General features: G+C 36.1%; 1 protein-coding gene and 1 pseudogene across 1 annotated transcript in view; both read left to right on the top strand.

The window, feature by feature from the left end:
• LOC149528294 (glycosyltransferase-like At2g41451) overlaps positions 1 to 22,363 on the top strand; it is a 138,396-nt gene extending 116,033 nt beyond the window's left edge. Inside the window, exons 8-11 of the mRNA XM_089811504.1 lie at positions 15,502 to 15,643; positions 15,939 to 15,985; positions 21,291 to 21,378; positions 21,460 to 22,363. Of these exons, the coding sequence (XP_089667630.1) occupies positions 15,502 to 15,643; positions 15,939 to 15,985; positions 21,291 to 21,378; positions 21,460 to 21,795 (613 nt within the window). The 3' untranslated portion in view covers positions 21,796 to 22,363. The remainder of the gene's footprint in view (positions 1 to 15,501; positions 15,644 to 15,938; positions 15,986 to 21,290; positions 21,379 to 21,459) is intronic.
• LOC149528295 (berberine bridge enzyme-like D-2 pseudogene) lies at positions 4,988 to 6,286 on the top strand (annotated as a pseudogene).
• Positions 22,364 to 24,355: the final 1,992 nt, after the last annotated feature.

Below are 24,355 nucleotides of genomic sequence, written 5' to 3'. Positions count from 1 at the left end.
TCCTCTGTTCTTTATTGGCACTTTGTTCTGGTCTTCCATTTTCCATGTACCATCCTTTCCTTTCTACCATTCCAATTTTCTTTCCAACACATTTCTTCACTGACAATCTCCCCGCCCTTTCTATGTGTATACTAATCTTCTTCCATTCTCCAACTGAAAACTTCTATTAATCTTCCAACTATGCAATTTTCATCTACCACAGTTTCTCTATTCTTCTCTTTTCATCTCCCGCACATGTAAATGGCTCTATTCATGGGTCAAAATCCCCCTTTAAAATTGCCTTTTGGGAAACTGAACTCTTCATATCCCTTGCTTTTCAATGCTTTTCTTTGTCAATTCTCCATGTACCATCCTTTCCTTTCTACCATTACAATGTTTTTTTCAACAGATTTCTTCACTGACAATCTCCCCTCCTTTTCTATGCGTATACTAATCTTCTTCCATTCTTGATTTGAAAACTTATTTAATCTTCCAACTATGTAATTTTCATCTACCACAGTTTCTCTATTCTTCTTTTTTCATCTCATGCACATGTAAGTAGCTCTGTTCATGTGTCAAAACCCCTCTTTGAAATTGCCTCCTGGAAAACTGAACTCTTCATATCTCTTGCTTCTCAATGCTTTTCTTTGTTTCTTCCTCTCTCTTATGCATCCTCTCTTTTCCCTTGTTCGCTTTTCATGTATTTTTTAATTTCAGCTACATAACATTTAGAAATCCAAGGTTAATGACCTCTTGTGCCGAAATAGAGGCAAATGATGTCCCATTACCAGCTGAGTCAGTTGTCTTACTGGCATCCTTCCAAGTGCTTTTGCATTCAACTCATTGGTTAGGCGTTTTGTGAGCATAGCTCACATAATGGAGTTGGGTGATTGTCCTACCATTCCAGACCGAAGGTGAGTTGGTTATTTGGTGGTGATAGTGTTAAAAGGTTGACTCCTGCCTAGAATGATCAGTGATGTGAGCGTTTGGTTGAGATCCTCCCCGGTTGGATTTCTTTTTAGCCGACCACTATAGTGCTTCTTCACATGATCATGCCTACCACATTGTTGACATGTGATATTCTTTAGATTCTTTTTTAGTATGTTCCTTCTGCTGGCCTTTTTTTTGAGGCCTCTTTGCCTTTACCCTTGCCCTTGAATGCAAAGGCCTGTTCTACATTCAGTGATTCACTGCTGCTGCCAAACTACTACTTCCCTTTGTCCCTCTGCATGAGCTTGTTGAAGAAATTTTTTAACTGCAGGTAAACATCAGTAGAGGTGATGTTTAAAGTTTTTATGAAATGGCCAACGATTATGGTGAGATGTTCAACATTATAACCAGCTGTTCTTCTTCTATCGTGCAACCAATAGCAGGTAGCTGATTGTGGATGTCTTTGATCTTCTTCAAATGATCCTGTGAAGGCATCTTCTTGTCCTTAATGGTAGAGAAGAAAATAATTTTGAGGAAGAAGGCTTTTCCTTTGTTTGATGCCTCCTTAATGGTAGAGAAGAAAATAACTTTGAGGAAGAAGGCTTTTCCTTTGTTTGATGCCTTGTGCAGATTCTGCATGGAATTTTCAAAAGCATCATCTGAGACTGATAATTTAATGAGCATAATGGCTTCACAGTTATGCTTATTGATTTTGTCCTGGACTTTACCTGTAATTGTTGGTAGGGTTCTATTCTTGAGGATGATCTGATCAAGGCATCGGTATTTGAAGACAGTGAACATCCTCTGTTTTGAGGTGTTGCATATTTTGTCAGTGAACCTCTGGCTGCTTTCCTACATTATGTTGGTAATGAAACCATCCCTCCTGCAATCATACTTCATGAAAAGTCAGAAACTCACTTTTGGAAAAAAAGTCTAAGTATATTTTTGCAAAACCTGAATGAGGAAAATCCATGATTATATTAAAATATCAGAAAGTTTTTTTTATTTGAAAGTTCTTGCCTACCTTGTTGTAAACCCTAGGCATCGTAAACCAAAAATAGTAAAAAGAAAGAACAGAATAAATTCTTGGAAACCTTAAGTGGTTGCATTGATGTAGGAAACACCATGATATATTAAAAAAATTATTAGAAAAATCAGTTCCACAAACTTTTTCCATACCTGGAAAAATATGCCATGTGCCCAAAAACCAGTTTTGGGGTACGTCAGGACAGTGGGATGCTGGGACAAGTTTCCGGTATTGGGGGAAAGTGGGCCTCATTTTCGGGATGGCGAGGGGATGGCTAGGGGATGGTGGCAAAGGGAGCACAGGGCAGGGAGGAGTGTTGCGTAGTATACCAGTGTTATTGGGAGACACATCTTCCCCCCCTCCGAGATGCATCTCGGAGACGGAGATGCATCTCCGAGACTTTGAATAGGGTGGGAGACTTCATGACGGAGTCTCCAAAAGTCTCCACGTCTCTAAACCCAAAAAATGGAGTCTCCCGTGTGTCTCCACCTTAAAAATAAATTTAAAACATAGTATAATCATCATACTAGATAATAGAAAGATTCTGATTTTTGTTTACAGTTCAGTTTTTTGTTTGCATAGCAGCAATTTAGCATCAAACTATATTTTTTTGAATTTCAAATTTCAACATGTAATGAATCTAATGATAATTTCAACCATTACTAATCTGATATGATGATGATCATATGCGATATTCTGAAATCAGATATGACTATGAGCTATGAAATGTGTTTTTGAAATGTGCAAACTTCTAATGGCAAATGTTAATATTTCTTACTTTTCAATTTTCACTATTCTTGTTTTCAAAGGACTATGTTATGAATCTAAGGTATATCTTAGGGATTTTAAAATTGTATTAAAAAAATTGAAGTCTCTGAAAGTACCCGTCTCTTGTTTGAAAAATAGCCGCAGTGGTACCAGTACCAGTACCAGAGAGCTCCACGTTTCCCCATCTCCCGGTAACCTTGTAGCATACATATAGAACTTGGAATGCTAGTTATTATGAAATGATGTTTCAGTATAACATACCAAATTAATACTTGAATATAGAAAATTGCAACATGAACTAGAACGAGTGAACATTCAACATAGTAACATTTTACATATCCAATGTTAACATTCAAAAATCAAAATTCAAATAGAAATTGAAATACCCATCCCAGCGGCGGCATCATTGTGTAATGGTAAAGATTGGGGTACTTGGGTACTCAAACATCCGGTCTGGGGACATCTCGGGAATGGGTACTTTGAGGTTTGGGAGGGGGGTGTGAGTCCCCATGTTACACTGCCAAAAACAGAAAAGTAACACCTGAAATATGCCGAATAATTGTCAAATTTGAGAAGAACCTTTACGCAGGTCAAACAATCTCATTGCAGTTTAAAAACTGAAGAAATACCAATTGAACGGTCAGAAAATTGTCTGCGAAATCCCATTGAAAATATTCTGTGCTCAGAAATCTGGGAAAATGTCACAATTTTCTGAAAAAGCTGCTAAAACAACTCAGTAAATCTTGCAGGAAGAGAAAAAACTTGGTCACATTGTATTTGAGAAACAAAAACTGACAGGAGTTTGCCAACTGTTCACCAAAACATAATGCAATTTGCCTTAAACCCTCATGATTTGAGCAAAAACATATCTGCGATTCTCAACAAAAATGTGCAGGATTGTTTTTGCTTTTAGAAACTCTGATGTGATCCATGGTAGAAAAAAAAACAATGAATTAATTTGGAAGGTTTTGCGAAAAAACTTCAGAAATACACCTAATTCATTCAAATTTTTTTCCAAAGACCTTTGACGATTATGTGGGTCTTTCCTTGGCACAGTCTTCTGATGTGACTTGTGTGCAATTTGTCCCTACCACATTCAATGGAATGCACACTCACTGATCCGAAGGTTTTCAAAACCCAAACTCTGAGACCATGTTAGACGAAGTAATGACAGAGATTAATTACCAAGATATTTGATATTTAAAAAGGAGCAAAAGTCTGTTTAAATAAGAGTTACAATTTTTTTCTGATAAGGATAATTAATATCAACTAAGAAAAATAAATGACTGGTAAAAGAATAAAGACTATATCTAAAGTTTATCTAACAACTATATTGACCATTAGCACTTAATATTATAATATTACTTTTGTTTTCTATTGAATATAAATGATCAACAGTACATCAGCACATTATAGAGTCCATATGTGGAAGTATTGTTGATTTTTGTGGATCGCTGCAAGTGTAATGGCACTGCCATAATATTTGGTATGTGTTTTCCATTTGCAGCCTCTCCTCATATTTATAAGAGAGTGGGAGAATAGATATGCCCCTTCATGGGACATGTCTGTTCATTATCATAATTAAACTCTTATAATTATATGTAATGTCTCCACAGACACACAGACACACACACACACACACACACACACACACACACACACGATTTATCGTAGTAAAGCTACAAAACATCAACACTTCCTCTTAGGTAGGGAGGACACACACACACACGATTTATCCTAGTAAAGCTACAGAACATCAACACTTCCTCTTAGGTAGGGAGGATAAACACAGAATTTCTTTGATCAGATGTTCAACATTTTCATATCACAATGTGATATCTAAGGGCCCGTTTGGTTGTTGGAATACAGCAGGAATAGGAAGAAAAAATTAGAATATATTTTATATTCTCTATTTGGTACACCAAATCAGAATTGAGAATAGCTTACATATTCCCATTTTGCCCCTAAAATATATCTGTTATTGGAATAGGCCATTCCCATTCCCTATCTGATTTCGAAATTATATAAGAAGAAAAAATTAGAATATATTTTACATTCTCCGTTTGGGACACCAAATCAGAATTGAGAATAGCTTACATATTCCTATTACACCCCTAAAATATATCTGTTATTGGAATAGGCCATTCCCATTCCCTATTTGTTTTCAAAATTATATAATATTTTGGGTCCGTAGTGGTTAAGCGTGTAAGGGTTGAATCATATTGGTGTCCGCTGATATTTTCTTTGTGTTAACACTTTGCAATGGGTTGAGATTTCAGTTGAATGAAACATAAAGAGAATGCCCAAGGTGAAGTGGTGGATAGAAAGAGGATGGGAAACAATGTGTTTTAGGCCATCCAAGGCGGTGCAGGGAGCAACTAGGTGTGGTTGTTGCATGGCAGATAAGGCTTGTCAAAGGGCCCACCAAGGTCATTGTGTTTAATGTCAATCATGCAGGAAGTGATAATGTGACGAGGGTTCTCCAACGATGGAAAGATTTTTCTCCAAATGCGCACAAGAATTTGTATGTTTGTGCATTGGTGTTTGGAGGGAAGTCCGAGGTGAAAGTTACTTTGAATGGTATGTTTCTGGGGTCCCTTCATAAGCTTATTAAGCTTGTCAATAAGAACTTTCTAGAAATGGGTTTAGTGGAGGCAGATTGTAAGGAGATGGATTGGATAGGTAGTATGATCTATACTGGTGTTTCCAATGGATACTTCACAGACCTCCGCAACAGATTCTTGCCCACCAAGAGTTACTTCAAGATGAAGTCGGATTTTGTGACAAGCTCCATCTCGGCATCAGGGTTAGCAAGAGCATGAAAGATTATGTTTGTGCATTGGTGTTTGGAGGGAAGTCCGAGGTGAAAGTTACTTTGAATGGTATGTTTCTGGGGTCCTTTCATAAGCTTATTAAGCTTGTCAATAAGAACTTTCTAGAAATGGGTTTGGTGGAGGCAGATTGTAAGGAGACGGATTGGATAGGTAGTATGATCTATACTGGTGTTTCCAATGGATACTTCGCAGACCTCCGCAACAGATTCTTGCCCACCAAGAGTTACTTCAAGATGAAGTTGGATTTTGTGACAAGCTCCATCTCGGCATTAGGGTTAGCAAGAGCAGCCGAAAGCCCAATAGCATTATGATATTTGCTCCTCTCGGGGGTACCATGACCCAGATACCCTCTTATCAGATTCCTTTTCCTCATCGACAAGGATATCTATATGACATTCAGTATATAGTTTCGTTGGACAATGCTACTAACTATAATCAGTCCTTGGCTTGGATTCGAAAGTTTTATGACTACATGGCTACTTATGTCTCCAAATCTCCCAAGGCTGCTTATGTGAACTATATAGATTTGGATTTGGGCACCAACCCATATCATTTTGAAGGCTTTGGAATTGAATAGTTAAGAAAATGGGGTGAGAGGTATTTTGGTGGCAATTTCGAGAGGTTGGTAAATGTCAAGAGCAAATTTGATCCCATGAATATTTTTAGGAACGCTCAGAGCATTAACATTAAAAAATATAAACCTAACCTTATTCCAATTCAATTTTGCACAACCAAACAAAAAGATTAACATATTCCTAATCGAATTCCATGTAAACCAAACAAGACTGTAATTGTCGTTCCCCATTCCCATTCCCATTCCCATTCCCATTTCCATTCTAATTGTTAATTCCTATGCTAGCAACCAAACGAGCCCTAAAGTATTGGTCTTTCAGGATATCAACACATGATATTCACCAAATACTTAAATAAGGTTTGATATCACATTTGATCTCGTGAGTCTTGGACTCCCAAAATATTGACATTCGATATCCACCAAGTACTCAAAAAGTTTTGATATCACATTTGATATCATGAGTATTGTTCTCCTAAAATATCGACATTTGATATTCACCAATTACTCAAAAATGTTTGATATCTCATCTGATATCATGAGTATTGGCCTCCTAGAATATCAATGATATTCACTAAATACTCTCTGAGTAATGGCCTCCCAAAATGTTGAGATGCAAGATATTCACCAAATATTGTGAGTAATGGCCTTATTCCAATTTCAATTTTGTACAACCAAACAAAAGATTAACATATTCCCAATTGAATTCCATGTGAACCAAACAAGATTGTAATTGTCATTCCCCATTCCCATTTTCCATTCTAATCGTTAATTCCTATGCCAACAACCAAACGAGCCCTAAAGTATTGGTCTTCCAGGATATCAACACATGATATTCACCAAATACTTAAATAAGGTTTGATATCATATTTGATGTCATGAGTCTTGGACTCCCAAAATATCGACATTCGATATCCACCAAGTACTCAAAAAGTTTTGATATCACATATGATATCATGAGTATTGTTCTCCTAAAATATCGACATTTGATATTCACCAGTTACTAAAAAATGTTTGATATCTCATATGATATCATGAATATTGGCCTCCCAGAATATCAATGATATTCACCAAATACTCTTTGAGTAATGGCCTCCTAGAATGTTGAGATCCAAGATATTCACCAAATACTGTAAGTAATGGCCTTCCAGAATATCAAGTTGCTTTTTATTCACCAAGTACTCTGTGAGTAATGGCCTTCCAGAACATCAAGACACGTGATATTCACCAAGTAGTCTGTGTAATGGCCTTCCAGAATATCAATATGCATAACATTCGCCATATACTCAAAAAATCTTTATAAGGTATGTGCACTCGCATTCTCATAATACTGACCATATAAACATCCACCATGCAAAGTATAATCTATTATGATCTACATAGACATTGTAAGATATCCATCATTATAGAAAATTAAGTTATTGTAAGATCGTCACCTTTCATCAACTTTTGCAAATACAAATTACATCATTTGGAAGTCGTCACTTCCTCATGATGTACACAGGGGGGTAGGCCCATCAAAATCACATAGTCACGAGGTATATTCATGAATCACATTGCTCTTGATTGCTACAATTTATTGATCACTGGAGAATCCATCTCAACATGGTTTACTCCCTCTAAAACAATATGACCGAGATTACCGAAGGTTGACTAAATCATATCCTCTATATGCTCCCTCTCTTTCAAGGTTGCCTGAAATGTTAGCCTCCCTTTGAATTTCAATCTCCCTCTTTTTCCTACAATAACATTCTTGGAGGAAAAGATCGAGGTATATAGCTCGTATAGAAATAAGAAAGAGACTACTATAATACCCAAATATAATAATTCTGCATAATAAAATCATTTCAATAGATCAAATCTTATTTATAATATAAAAGTGTTTAGAATATTGGTAAATATTTCTTACTAAACATTTATATGAATATTATTATAACTCGTATTATTATCAAATTAATAAAATGTTCTATTTCCCTACATGGTGGTCATCTTTATTTCCATATTATTACTTAGTATCTTTCTAGTGCAAGGATATTTCTATAGGAAAATATAGTAGTTATGAAGTATTGAATACGTACCTATGTACCTTGGTCACTTAAAGGTCTCTGTTGCATTGGAAGTCTAGCATGTAATGCAGTTGATCCATTTTTCCCTTTATCACCTTTCTCAAGGAAATGTTATGACACATACTATTTCCACTACTATGAAAGATACGCCTTTTCCCATGTGAAATTCCTTTATGTATTCTATGCATCTTACTATATATTTTTTTGGGCTGGTTATATATATATATATATATATATATCCAATGACATCCAAATCTGCATACTGTGCCACATCCTCCTTTTCTATGTCATTTCCTGCCTGCCATAGTTATCATTGCAGTGTATGAACTTATCATTCAATACCTTGGGTCAAATTTGCTTTTGTCCAATTGGTCAATGGTGACGTGTTCTTTTAAAAAAATACTTATTCAAGTATGACTTTTACCATTTTATTTTTCAGTGCATGAAATCACTTTTCTTGTCCACGTCGGTGATGATTTAACACATCAAACACACCTTTCAATGTATTAACTTCCCTAACAACCCTTTCACACTTTTCCTTCCACGATATTCCACATGGTTCCTCCTTTCTTATTTCTCCTGTTTCTTCTATCATTACATAGTCTTAGGTAAGAAATGTAAGGAACAACTTTCTTATTCCGCCTGTTCCAAGTATGCGGCGTTTGGCAAGGACTTATCACTTCCTACATCTTCCTCTTTCTCTCGTGCGACCAACAACTCTATTCCATGTCACATCTCATGGTTCAACCAAGGACAGTTGATGTGGTTTCTGTGATTTTGTAAGTAGCGCGGGTTTCACATTTACCATCTCTATCTGAAGAACTTTCTTTCTTCGATCTCTGGAACCTTTCATTCTGGTTATTTTTATTCCAAAAAATATATTCTCTATTCTCCACGAAACATAGGGCATTCAGTTTGGCATTTTTTATTTCTATTTTTTAGTTGTATGACTCTTCACTGTCTACATTAAATTCAGATCGATTACATAGGAACCTGAGTTTGGAGGCAACTTGCTTCACAATTAACATGACCATTCAATGATTTAATCTTTAGCAATCTACAATATTCTTAACCTAGATCTTTGTCTACAATTTTCTTCTCTAAGTTAGCTTTACTATTACACCATCCGCAGGCCACTATGACTGCAATTTGTTGCAGATTTTGTTTTACACATGCGAACAAGTTCAAAGTTCAATTTTTTTTTTCATCTGCAATCTTCATTGTGCTTTTGAGAGTTCTAATTATTTCCAGTGGATATAACTTGGCTCTGATTCCATGTTGATTTTCATGGAGCACTGCAAGAGTAATAGCACTGCCATAATATTTGATATGTGTTTTCCATTTGCAGCCTGTTCTTATATTTATAAGAGAGTGGGAGAATAGACATGTCCCATGATGTCTGTTCATTATCATAATTAAACTCTTATAATTATATGTAATGTCTCCTAATATATATATCTTGATGTGATTTATCCGAGTAAAGCTACAGAACATCAACAAGTATCCCCAGCTCAGCCTACAAATTATACCAAATAGGAAAGTTGAGCACCTGAACCAAAATTACAACAAGTATTGAAATATTGATTAGTTCAAAATACACTTAGGCAGATTGCCAGTACATATGTAATAAGATTTTCAAGATAACAATTCGAATTCAGGATCGTCCACCACATAATCTGGAAGGTCGCTGCTGGAATTTGAAGCAGTGATATTAATAGGAGAGGCAGCCGGGTTCATAAGCAGGTCTGGTTCCTCTGGTCTGATATCCTTGGTGCATATCTCCAGCTTTCCTATTGTTTTTCCATTGCACACTGCTCTTAATCTCCTATTTGAATTCTGCCTAAAGTGATATCGAATTCATCGCTGTCTCTGATTGTGGTGTATCCATGAGCAACCTCTTTCTTTTGTAGCACAGTCCTTCATTCAAAATATGCAAGAACTTGCTTTCTTTCATCTTTATGATGGCTGTTACCTGCTGTGTAACATCAATATAAATGAGTCTCCGCAGAGACTCTGTAAGGTGCCTAGCCTTCCCCTCAAAAACACCATTATTCCTAATTTTCCAAATGTTCCATAGCAAGACAGAAGAAAGGATAGACCAAAAGATGTTACAGAATTTGCTACTGTTGACAAAGGATCCAGCAATAATATTATCAAATGAAATATCTCTGTTGAGTGTTAAACCAGACATTTTCTATATTTCTCTGACAAAAATACAGTCAAAGAATACATGGCGAACAGATTCAGGGCTTCTGCAGATAGAGCAGATGTTATAATTCCCACCCGGTTTCGGAAAAGGAAGCTTATGCAGAAAAAGGCTCTGTAAGAAGCAGATTAACTTGGGCTCAATGGGGCTTTTCCATAGGCTGGTCAAAACTTTCTTCAAGACCAAAGGTTCAAATTGAAGGTTCCACTTTTGATTAAGGTGATTAATGGTTATGAGTGAGAAGGGAATGGACTTATTTGGACTTGACCAAATGAAGTGGGGCAGAATCACGCCAGGCAAGCTGGAAGGAGCAATAGGCAGTGGAACAACAACTTCTTTCACCAGCTATCTTATTAAACGCTCTCTTCATGATGGAATAGGTCCTCCATTGGGAGTTAGGAATACCAAATTTATCTTTGAGAACAGACTATGATATAAGGAGGTTATCATTAACAACCTTGGAAAAGAGTCAAAAAAATTCTTCATGAGCCACGCTCCATCAGATAGAATTCTAGCCACAAATAAGGTTATTCTGTTTATAAAGTTTAGCACCACTAAACAAGTGTCTAACATATTTCCAACTATTCTATATGGATCTAAATACATTAGATCCCCTAACTGTTACATTGAGATTTAGGGCGAGGAGATCCAATATGTTGAAATCTGGCCAGAATTTGTTTCCATAGGGATGAGCTCTAGCAAGGTTAGCTCTTATTAAAACTTTCCAGGGCTTATCTCCTTGTGCAGCCTTAGCTATACATTTGACTGAAAGCGCAACTCTCTTAGTTTTGATATCCTTCAAGTCCAATCCACCAAGTTCTTTACTTCTAGTACACCAATCCCAACATACTTCATGAGTTTTCTTGTTACCTTTTCCATCAGACCACAAAAATCCCTTATGACTTTCTGAAGAAAATTGAATTGATTCTGATTGAAACTTCAAGCTGAAGAGTAATACACATAATAGGAAGAAAGGATTTTTTGATAGATTTGTAACCTTCCGGCCATGGTTAGGTAGATATTATTCCATTTGTTCAAATTCTTGGAGATTTTCACTTTGATTCATGTCCTCCCTGTCCAATATCAAATCTGCTACACCAGTCAAGTGGGTTTTCATTCCATCCCAGAAGGATGGATTTTGTTAAGGAAATATTGATTCCTGAGGCCTTGTAGAAAAGATCTAGTTTCTCCATTAGATTAATCATGTTATACTCATTTAACCAAAATAAAATGGCAGTGTCATCAGCGATTTGCATGCTGGATATTTCCTCCTTGTTTGGCAATTCAATTCCTTGAACCCTGGGAGATAGAAGTTTATCTCTGAGTATGTAGCGAAGGGAATCAACATCAATGACAAAAAGAGAGGGGTCAAGGGGGCACCGTTGCCTGATGGATCTGGATGATCCAAACATCTGTGCCCTATTCCCATTGATTTTAACAGTAGCCATTGCCCCATAAAGGAGAGTGGAAACCATATTACAAAATGATTGGGCAAAACCAAGTGCATCCAACATCATCTCAATAAAATCTCACTCCACCCTGTTATATGCTTTCTTGTAGTCAATGAGGAGCATTCCAGCTTGTTGTCCCGAGACTTTAGCCCACCCCAGAGCTTCCCAACATGTAATAATGTTTTCTAGGATGTATCTTCCCTTGGCAAACCTGGTTTGAGGGGGAATAATATCTTCAGGAAGAATGTTTTCAAGCCCATTGGCCAACATCTTAGCTAATATCTTATAAGAAACCACAAAGTTTGCCCTCATCATTAGTCAAACTGATCTTATCAAGACTATCAACCTCTTTCATATCAGCGCTTCAGACCACAAAATGATCAGAGGGAGAGGGTACTCCCAAGCTATTGGGGTGGGCCTAATCATCCTTAGGAAGAATGGGGGTAAGACTGGAAGAAACAAGATCTGCACTCTTGGGAATAGTTGCAGGTAAGCAATAAGTTTTCCACTTGGGGGAAGACGGATTTCCCTCAGCAATCTCAACTTTCTTCTTGACTTTGTCCAAGGCAATTTGTTGGGCATTAAGTGTCCTGTGTTGGGGCTTAGGATCAGAGATTTTAAGACCAAAAACAATATTCTGAATTTGAGGGAGATTATCAAGGTCTTTGAAGGCAATGTTGCCGACCGGGGGTTGAGCAGGTCCATTAGCAAAAACATCTTTCAAACCATCTAAAGAGGCTTAAATCTTATCAGCTTCATTGAACCAACGCGGAGGAGAGGGGTCACTAGCAAGTTCGAGAAAAAATGAGGGAGGAACAAGAGTATTAAATTGGGAGGGTTTGAAATTGGGCTTCAAATTAGGTTAGCATTACTGGGAGGAGTGGGAACACGACGCTTAAGCAAAAAACATTCCTACCTCTTATGGCCTTCCTTTCTGCATAAGTAGCATGCATTGAGCCCTCCCAGAAAGACAATGGGGCACCGGATGGAGGTAACACCAAGATCAAATCATATCTTCGTAGGGGCTTCAACCATTAGATTAATGGAGACCAACACTCTAGCATCTGTATCAAGGATAAGGTTATTAGACTGATCGACTTTAATAACTCTTCCAATTGGTTCAAGCACATGTGGAATAAAGTTCCACAAATAAGGGGGGAGATTGCCAATAGTAAGCCATCTCGAGATTGAGAGAGAAAGCACTTCATTGTTGGCTGCTTTTGGGAACTGTAGAATGACCCGAAAATCACATTTTCCCACTCTCCAAAATTGTTTATCAACCATGGCTTTTTGGGAATCAGGGTTGCAGAAAATTATAAGAAAACCCCTTTTTGAAGCATATGACAACATGAAAGTCAATTTCCCATTTTAAGACCCCAAACTTTCTGCAGCTGATCATTAAGAAATTTTCTAAAAGGGAGTTTAAAAACGTCTAACACAGCAAAGAAAACAACACATCTTTTAAGCCTGCCCCTTTCTAAATCTAACGCTGCAGTCATTTTTTGATCAGGCTTAATAATGAATCCTGGGGAAGGAAAGTCCTCACCTTGATCTCCTTCACTTGCTGGTTGAGATTCATTTGCCGCTTCTCCTCTGAAGAATTTGGCTCCTGCGGGGACAAGGGATTCTCCTTGGACTGTTTGTTTGAGGGATTTTGGCATAAACTCTTCATCCTTTCCTTCTCCATCATTGGCGTTCCTCAAAGATTTGGCTAGGTTTGCTCCACGAGGGTGTGGGTTCCCTATCGCTGGGGTTTGATGGGCTGTTGAACAAATGCTTCCGGTGTGTTTGTGCGAATGACCTCTGAATGCAGAAGACAAGCCTTTAGGAGGACCCAGTGAGGCAGAAGCCATTAATAGCTTTGTCCGGTAATGCTGTTCGACAGGTAGGCTCAGCCTATGAAGTTGCAGAGCCTACGTCTCAATTTTTCATTAGCAATACTATAATATTACTTTGATATGAAGTGCTTGTTCATATAGCACACATGACAAATGGAACTCAAGTTTCTTCAAGTTACTCATTCACATGGAGAATATTTTGTTTGGGTGCTACAAAGTACAAACTCATTACAGATTCCATAATGCTATACATAATAGTGAAGGATCATGGTGTTTATTCTGGAAAATCAGGATGTAATTAAGAGGAGCTTTCTTATCTACGAGTTCACATTTTTTAAATCATCGTTGTTATGCATTGACACAGATTCAGTCCTGCACCCCATTATTGAATGATTAGTTTTTTGTTGCCGAAGTTTTATGAATTCATTGTCTGTTTCACTGCAAAATTTTGATGTCATGGAATTTTTTGTTTGTTACTAGAAAAGATGATATCTTGTGCTGTACAACTTTCATAGCATGATTCCTAATGCTTTTGATGTTATGTCATAGGTTTAAGAGTGCTTGTCAATGTGGCTGTTAAATGATTTTCTAAGAATCCCACCTCTACATCATTAGGATGAGGAAGACATAAGATAGATTGCAGACTTTGCCTTCTAAATATGAGAGGGAGAGCTGAAAACGGGAGGAAAAGAAGAATAAAGTTATAAGCAATAGTGGGGATTAGAAGACAGTAACATATGTTTCTAGCAAAAAATATGGGAGGAGAAAAACATTAAACTATTATTATTCTTATTTATATTGAAACATAAAAATAAAAAAATGGCCATACCATCATAGTGTGAGTATTATTCTAATGAAAAGGCTAATAGTATTCATAAATAAGATGGAGAAGAAGCTTAACAGGAAAAAAAAAATTGAATTAGATATTATTAAATTCTCAATTTTGAATAAATTTATTGTTTTTCTACAATTTCATTTTGTATTTTATAATATATTAATTGATTCTTTCCATTGGTTTTTTTTTTATAGGGAATGGCCTGAAGCCTAGAAGCCTACATTATTTATTATTTTATTATTATTGTTATTTGTTGAGATTAATTATTATTATGGGTTAAGCTCAAGTAGATTCAAACTCAAGACCACCCAGATGAGAGCCCCATAATTTACTGTTGAGTTGTAGGCTCTTGCCTATTCTTTCCACTGTCTTTATTTGTATACCAATTATGATTTTTTTCTCTTTACCTTCTACAGTTTTATTATTATTGCAAATAGGTATAATGCCACTGTTTTTTTGAACTATTCTTGCATCATAAATTAATTTACGTTTATAGCTTTAGTTATCCTATATGCATTGAGATGGCAAGATTATTGAGGCTTCGCTTGATTGTTGTGTTAATTTGCTAGAGTATCATTATTAGTATGATTTTACAAGTTACAATTGTCAATAACATTTTCTACCTAGATATTTCTTTGTATTATATTTGGCTCTAGATTAATTCTTGAAACAGTTTGCGGCCTTCATCTTATTTATGAATATTATTTACTGGTTCTTTGATTTTCGCTTTCTCTTTCTCTGAACACTGTTTGATGCTCCTGCTTTGTACTGGGTTGCGGCTCTGTTTTTGGTAGTCGCTTTGACCCTTTGTTGGTCTCTTGGTGGACATTAATAAAATTGTAGGCATCCATTTAGCATGCAAAGCCAGCAATCTATCTTAAAAAAATAATAGATAGTTATATCCAGAAGCAGGCTTAATCATACATAACATTGATTGTGGAAATTTCATGTCTTATATGTCTTAGGATACTTTGCTAATAATCCTTTGATGTGCAGTGAGATCAAATTGGAAGAAGCAGCAGTATTACACTTCACTTATACAAAATTCAGTGACCTGACTTCTAGAAGAGATCGTTGTGGTTGCAAGCCTACGAAAGAGGATGTTAAGAGATGTTTCATGCTTGAATTTGATCGTTCTGTAAGTATCTTCCATTTTTTTGACAAAAATTGTTTAAAGGATTATGTGTGGAAAATATTACTAGAATACTTGTATTTAGTGAGCCCATTTAGCACGCATAAAAAAAAAATACTGTTATTATAGAACCATTAATAAGACTATAAGCTGTCAAACAGCTTATCCTTGATGAAAGATCTGGACTCTTACTCTTGGATATTTTACCATTTTATGTTGTTTGTACATGTTGATGTTCATGATTTATAACTTGTGTCTCATTTATAGTGTATAGTTTATACTGATCTTGGAGTGACTACAGGCATTCATAATTGCATCAACTGCAACTGAGGATGAAATGCATCACTGGTAAGCTCCACTGTCATTTATTTGTTCAGATGTATATTTGTTTTGTTATCCAAAGTGAACATGTTTATTGGTTTAGAAATACTTTTTTGGGAATAAATTTGCTGTGGTAAATTACACAACTTACCTTGGTTTATTCTGAGTATTGGGTAGGTCATTTGATTTCGTCATTGCTTTGATTCTTGTAGTCGTCTGGATAATGGTATGCTTCTTTAATGTATAGCTAGTTATCAATTGTTTCTCTAGCTTTAAATTAGTTTAAATCTTGAAGTATGATAGTAGCCAATCACAATGATAAGAATCTACCCCGTGAGTGAAACCCTAGCATGTATGAAATTGTATGAAGGTGCAAAGAATCAGATCTAAATCATGATGTAGAAATCATACCAAGCCCTCAAGGCTAAATTACTTTAAACCTCTTCGAGATCCCTTTGCAACTCCATGTTTGATATATTCGCCTTTGATGCTTGATGAAGAATAATAACCTCGCTTTGCAATGAAGAATAAGAAACCAACCCTTGCTTTCACCTTGCAACTTCTCTAAGTCAGATTGGGGTGTCCACACGTGCTTTCTCCTTGCTTCTCTCATGTACAAATGAGGGATTAAATGCCCTTTTTATAGTAGATTTCCCAAATATTCGCGAAATTACTCCACAAGGGCCGTTGTACAAGCGGGATTTTACCGCAAGAGTAAAACAATACTGAGCCTGGAATCACCGAAAGATTTGAGACTAGGTCGACTTGGATCAACCTAATCCAGACCAGTTCAACCTGGATTGACCTAGTCTAGAAGGTCAACCTCTAAGGTCTTCCTGATCCAGATTCCAGATTAGCAGAGGTTAGGGGTGAAATAGATGTCTTAGATTGTCAATCGGAGATCCAATCTAGGATTTTGGGGTCCTAGGAAGAGAGGATACTCACAGGTTAAGTCCTAATTCAGTGAATGTGTGAGGAAGAAGGGAAATTGAGGAGGATTGATTAGGTCCTACCTCAGTTTCATCTAGGAGCAAGAGAAAAGAAGTGAGGTGTGTGCTTAAGGTGTGAATATGAAATGCACACACTAAAGAGGAGCTAAAAGTTCTTAAATTGAAGTGCATCCAATTTAAGACAGTACACACCCTACCCATGTATTTGGATGTTGGTATATCACGATGTGCGATGCAGGTGCTCGTGTGTTTGGATACTCACAGAGAACACATTTTCTCCTTCTAGGTGCATTCAGATGCACATTCATGTACATCTAGATGCACCCACATCGAGAAAAAGCGCTCCCTGTGAGCATTCAAGTGCATCCAAACAATCACTGTGAATCTGAATTTCATTAAAAACATTAAAAACGTGACTTCTCACTTACATATTCGATTTAAAAGTGACTTCTTAATTATTATTATTTCCACAAAACCCTAAAATGACTCTAGATGAACTATCAATTGGCATGTAATATTTATCTTTGGCATTTGGCATTGATCAATGATGAAGTATCATGCTATCAAATGCTTTAATTCTGTATATTTCTTGCATTTTTTTGTATATATAATAACGTACCCAAATGCCATCCAAAACCCCCAAAAATAATTTTCACTTATCCACGCACTGTGTTCTCACACCGGCATCCATATCTAGATTTGAATAGATAACTTAGTTCAAGAGTCTTAACGAGGAACAAGCTGCTCGTATATCATGTGATCTTGGTTTGCAGTCATAAGGCTGCTAGTATTTGCTAGGGGTTGTGGGAGGTAAGAAATGCAATTGAAAATGCCCTCTTTTTCCAAACAATCCACCTACCATTTGTAGATCTCCGAGTTAGAATTTTTCCTTCGGACCCTTTTGGAAAAGTAGGCCCTCTATCTTATCCGAATTGTTTTCACTGTGATTTCTTTTTGTGGGAATGTAAGGAGGTTTCTAGATGAATGGATTCAAAGACCTTGATGGTGGTCTTGCATTTACATATCTGCCTCTACCACCTTGCCCAAACTGCCCTTGCATGCAGCCAAGGAACCCTAAATTTTTGGGTTCTTGGGTGGGGGCCTATTGTTGGTCTTGAATTCGGCACTATTGGATGCTTCCCCAGTTGAATAACATTCACTCTAGACACAAATGGTGGAATCTTGGTTGGTTGATTGCCCGTGTCTTGCTCTTGACAGTCAATTGTTTGAGCTTCCTTTGAATTCTTTTCGCCTTAGTTGCCGATTCGGGTTTGGGGTTGGATTCAGGTTCGAGAATCCGCTTTGTGGATTCTTGATTTTTTGTTTTTCCCATTATGATTCCTGAGGATTCGTGACTACACACACACACACACACACATGCATCATATATAAAAAATACAAAAATATATATGCATTGTATATATTTGCTCCAAGTTGGGCCTGTGGGTCCTTGGTGATTCGTGTTGGATTTTGTCTAGGTCTGTGTGGATTCATGTAGGGTCTGCATTGGACCCTGTGCAAATCCAACACAAACTGGTTCGCAAATCTGGACCCAGTACGGACCTGAATCTGGTTCTGGCCTCGGATGCGTGAACCGGTGACTAGGCTTTTTAGTTTGGCAGACTTGGCAAGTCTATCTCGACTTGTTTGTTATTTAGGCCATGAGTACTTGGGCCATGTTTCAATCAAGAATCAATGACCTTAGGAGAGTCCGAGTGAGTCGTATAATACTATTAAGCCCAAGAATGGGGGATGATATCAATTATTGGGGATATAAGTTCTAGAGAGAATTCAAGGGAGTTCAAGTGAAAATTGACTGCATAGGCTAACCAGAACTGTAAGAGAACTATTATCAATGATCTTATGGAATAAATTTATGTTTATTCAGGCTATTTGTGCACCCAAGTAGCCCAAGATTGTAATTGCTTTGTAATTTTTGGATTTGCGTTGTTAAATTGGCTCACTTTTTTGCAAATTTTTCTTAAATGTGGGTTTCTTTGTGGTGTAGCCTGTCTTCAATTTGTGATGACTATTTTGCTCTCATCTACATTTGCAAATTTAGTTTAATGGATCGGCAAAGCATGCAGTTTTTAATGTGCAATTGAACATTTTGGTGGTGTCGAGCAATTCTATGGAATCTCCATTGTAGTTTACGGATCAGTGAAATTTAGAAGTTGATTTTTTTGCCAAAATCCTCTAAATTCTCATATCATGCCTTTTCAACCCAAGTACAAAATCCTATTGTTTGCACGTGTATATTCCTGTGCTCCACATATAATTAACACTAAGTTCAAGGGTGGCATTTCCTCAACATTCATGCAATTATTCTAGTTTCTGCTAGTGTCATGTATACAATATATCTCAGATGATTTTCTTTTTTATAGAATTCTATTTTTGCGAATAAATTAATATTTCTCACTTTCACTGTTGGGTCATTCTTAGCTATGTTTCTTTCTCTGGAAATTAAAATATTATACTTTTGAAAAAATAAATAGAGTGCAGACTATACGAGATGTTGCCAGATGGTGTAGCCCATATGGTTTGAATGTTATGGATATTGTAGCCTGAAACAGTTTAATTGATATTTTTCTCAGCTCATTTGATTAACATGGTCCCTGGTTTTAGCTATGATTCCAAATTTGTACATTAGCAGTCATAAAGGATTCCCAACTAAAATGCTTCATTGTAAGTTTTATATGACATACAGCATGAAACTACTCTTTATGGATGACATAGGAGTCTTTATACCTTCAATCAAGCCATGATTACTATAATTTGGTTTAAATTTTGTTCAGTATCTACCAGGTACCTGGGAATCCCTCCTAAAATCCCACCAATTCTGAGTTAATGAGAAGTCCCACTGGTGCAATGCAAACTTAATTATTTTAATTCATGTCCTCTTCAAGAATTGGCAAGGAAGTAAGATTATTCTTGTGAGGCACTAGCAGGGATGAATAAATCATAGTTCAGAATCAGATTTGAGAGTACTCCGCAAGCCCAAAGCTCTCAACCTGTCCAAAAACATGGCAAATACTGTGGCAAAAACTCAGCAACTTAGCAAGTACTAAAAGTATTATATATATATATATATATATAAATGTAAAATTCAATTACAAAATATATAAAATTAAAACTTTACACCTAAAAAGTGAAAATGCATGGTTTTAAAGCAAAAACATGTGAAATATGTATTTTGACCAACATTTTACCTGCATTGACATTTTTACCCCAGTTTTTGTGTCTATAAAAACATGAGTAAAACTCGTGAAAACTTGCCAGCAAAAAATTATATAATACTCAGCAAATGGAAGAGTACTCATAGAGTTTGCAAACTAGGGTATAAATGTTGGTTTTAGATTATTTCACTTGGGTGGGGGAATCATACTATCAGTTACAATGATTTCATGAAACCTTATGCAATTTACACCAAAACATAATAAAAACAAATGCTCTTGGTGTGGATATAGTAGAAAAATGTGAAGACAAGTTGCAGGTAGAGATTCCCTCGTACCTGAATGTACATGTACCAAGGAGGAAATAACTATTTTTGATAATATTAAATCTTTAATGGCAGATTGCATGGGCGGAAGTGACCATTAAATTGCTATTCTTAGGTTATTAATGACAATCTTACTGCTATAAGTAGAGAATCAACTCCAAATGGCAGTTTCCTATGAAAATAGCTTAGGGTCTGAAAATACAGTGTAATGTGGGTGTACATACGGAACAACAGAAGATATAATAGCCAGGTAAACCTCTTTAAAACAAACTTTACTATTTATGATGCTAAAAGAGTCAGCAAGTCAAAAGCTAGGTTCATTTCTATACTACTAGAATATAAAAAAAGGAAATTGTAAACATTGAAATGAGAGGGAGATAGTTGCTTCAGGAAATTTAACAGTTCTTTTGGTGATTTTGCGGGAAAGAAACCAGTAGGAGGGGAAGCAACTGCCAAAGCTGCTTGAAATTGTTAATACAAATTATGCACCATAACAAACAACTTCGAAGCAGCTTCTTTATGACCACCCATATCTGGAAATTGGGAAAACTGGACAGTAATAAAGCTATGTAAGCAGTGGACATACCTTGAGAGAAAAGAAGTTGTGTCTGAATGTTTTAAGCAGTTGTTGATGGAAATATATTTGCCACATTTTTCAATTTTTGTAGCATCTCAAGTATCAGTTCTTAATTCATCTGAATGAATATATCATTTCTAAGTTTTCAAAATGGTGAAAACATTTTAGGTTTCCAAAGTCTAGACAGGGCAGTTATTTTCAATGTTATTGTATATTCATTTGTCTTAGGTGTTTCAATGTGTTGCATGCAACTTGTAATTTTTCAATGAATATGTAATTGTACGGTAACAAATCCTGTGCTATTAGGTACCGTGAACGCATAGTATGGACTGACAAGGAACTGAATTTGAAGCTTATGAGGAAGGGTCTATTGACACGTATATATGCACCAATGGTGAGTTTTAGTCTGTAATTTCCTTCTATATTTAGTTTTCGTTAGCATTACAATAATATTTGCATGGAATCACTGGATTAGGTGATTATCCAAGGTTTGAGGGAGGCTGGCATTTTCACAAATGCTCTGGCCTCTGGGCATTCTCTTCTTGAGAAATCGATGTCGAAAGAGCAGTTCTTGTCATCTATTTCCAATTCTAGCACATCCAATTCCTCCTCTATGGCTTCTTCTATGGCTTCAGTTTCTAATCATTTGAGTGATGATAAACATAAAGTGAAATTGGGTAAAGCAGGGAAAAGTGAGTCCCAGGCAGCTTCAAGAAAGATCCTAGAAACTTCAGATGACTCTTTTGCAGCAGTTCCTCCAATGGCTCCTCCATCTTTAGATGCTTACACAGAGGACTTCTCGATAATGTGAAAATGTGATATTTGATATGGTTATCAATTAATTCAAAGCATCTGGAAAAGTATAGTAACAAGCAAGATGTTGATGCCCAAGATTTATTTTTTCCCATGTTTTTCAAATGGTGGATGTACAGACAGTTTTGTAAGTGCCAGTTACAGAGCTGAGGATGAAGAGGAAGATATTTTACATGATTTTTATCTCAGACATGTTGCTTAGGCACCTTCCAAAAAGCTTGCTTTCAGTTTCCTTATCTCGATGTAGAAACAGGCCCTTTATGTGTATTTTTTGAAGGTCAAATCTGCTTGCAGTCTGAATCCAGGTCATCTAAACTGAGTGGAAACGTTCCCGATCATTACCCAAGCGCAGCTGTAAAATTACTTGAAGTCTTTTACAATGGACAATGCACACTGTAGATTAAGATTGCAGTCATTTGGCTCCAATGGTATATCAGGTCACTTTCAGTTCAGATTTTTGTTAGTATACAGCATTCATTTTATGAGGCAATCTAGTCTGCTTTAACTAATTGAACTTTTTAGTATGAATGCAGAAGAAAATGGATGGTTCATTATTTTGATACTAAGCATTTGCAATCCACAATCAGTATTATGTTTTTGAAGACAATTGCATTGATGATATATTTGCATCAACATATTAGACCGCATTTTGCACCAAATCTACTTATTAAAAAATACCTGCCTGCCATGAGATATCAGTCAAATTAAGCATCAGAAGAATTTCAAATAAGATAAAATTCTAGAAGTATATATGTTACATGAGTGACCTAGATGTATGAGCTGAAACACCATTGTAAAACTAAAACATACCCATTTGTCCAAAACATCAAATCCTTATTTTAATAACCACAATACTATGAAATTGGGATAAAGTCTTACATATAATTATATTTTTTGCAAGCAACTGAAAAATCTCCACCCTTGTAGAGATATCAGATACTCATTTTTAAGCATTGCAAGCTGTTGAAAATGGTACAAAATTATACCTTTTTCCCCTGCAATATGTAGTTGTAACCCTCATGAAATGAAGTAGCTAAGACCATTTTCAAAAACATAAATCAATATGGCCAGATGTTAGTGTCAACACATTTTAATTATCACGAGTCTTTGGAATTGGGATAATATTCTACATATAATTATATGCTGTGAGCAATGTGTCGAGAATGTGTCATGAGGAAATTGGGATATTACCCCCATATAAGTTTGCTATATGCAATATGTAGCTGTAAAGCTCACGAGGTAACATGGATTAAATTCTACATGTTCTTCTTGTTGAATCCAATAGATAAGTGGAAGCCTCATGAGGATAGTATAAACTGAATTACTATTTTAGTAACAAATAAACTATAGGTCAAGACATGAAATCCTCTTTTAATCATCAAAGTCTGAAATTGGGATAAAATTTGACATACATGCTGCTAGCAATCCGGACAAGTAATAACATGTCATGAGGAGCCAAGTATGAGGTGTAATAGTGTTTTTCAAAAATACATGCAGTCTGTCAATAAATTCTTAGCTCAAGGAACAAGTATTGATTGCAAGAAGCAATTGAGCATGAAGCTTTCTTTAGCATGGCATTGACTGATTACAAATATGAATTATTGAGGTAAACCTTTCATAAAATGTAACACAAAAAATGGACAATAGATGATATACCACTTTGAAATTGCTTGTCTCTTGTTTGTGGTCTAAAGAGCTATTTTATGTGTGTATGAATGCATCCTCTCATAAATGCAGCTGCTAGATTTGGGATGATGAATAAGTGAAGAAAAAAATGTCTAGTAGTTTGATGTTTTGAAATTCCAAAAATGCTTGATTCTGATCCTAAGAAGCATATTAGCGGTAATATAAGGGGAATCTTCATATGAAGAGGCAAGCTTGGAGGTGGCCATTGGAAATGAATCTGTGGATTAAATCTATGTTTAAATTTAAGTAGCTGGAGTGTACTGATACACGATTTTTGATTATAGGGAGAGTGGAGCACTGTTGCTTAAAAAAAAAATGAATGCATATAATAATTTCGGGAACAACATAAATAAAATTTGAAGAAGAAGGAGGCAAAAATATTTGTGGAGTCAATGCAGACTTTACTTATTTTCAGTCTCATTTTTTCACACTTCTAGATTTCTATAGTTAAGCACAAAATGTACTTAGCAGCCACATGCAAGAGAAGGTAAGCTTTGTGGGGTCGGGGGTTAGAAATAAGATAAGAAAAATGATTTTTTAAAAAATCTTAGTTCTAGCTCACCCCTTCCCCTCAACTTACCAATGGTTGCATCTCATTGCTAAAGTGCACCATGATATTTTTTATCTCCTTTTTGTTTGCTTACAATTTTGTCTTCACATATTATTTGCCAGAAATGTGACTAATGATTGAATTTAAAATGATTTTTTTATGAAGACAATGTTCTATCCATGAATCTGCACTAAATATTTATTGGTTATTAATAATATTGCATTCATATTCTTTATTGACTGTTTTTTGTATATATATATATATATATATATAGTCTGAAGTCTCGTAAGAGAAAGAACTAGAAAGAAAACTTTGTATCCCA

The sequence above is a fragment of the Cupressus sempervirens genome, chromosome 11, assembly GCF_028749045.1.
Source record: "Cupressus sempervirens isolate cs-2001-9-10 chromosome 11, ASM2874904v1, whole genome shotgun sequence".
Classification (NCBI taxonomy): Eukaryota; Viridiplantae; Streptophyta; class Pinopsida; order Cupressales; family Cupressaceae; genus Cupressus; species Cupressus sempervirens.
Note: the sequence above shows the minus strand (reverse complement) of the source record. Positions and strands in the feature narration are given on the sequence as shown.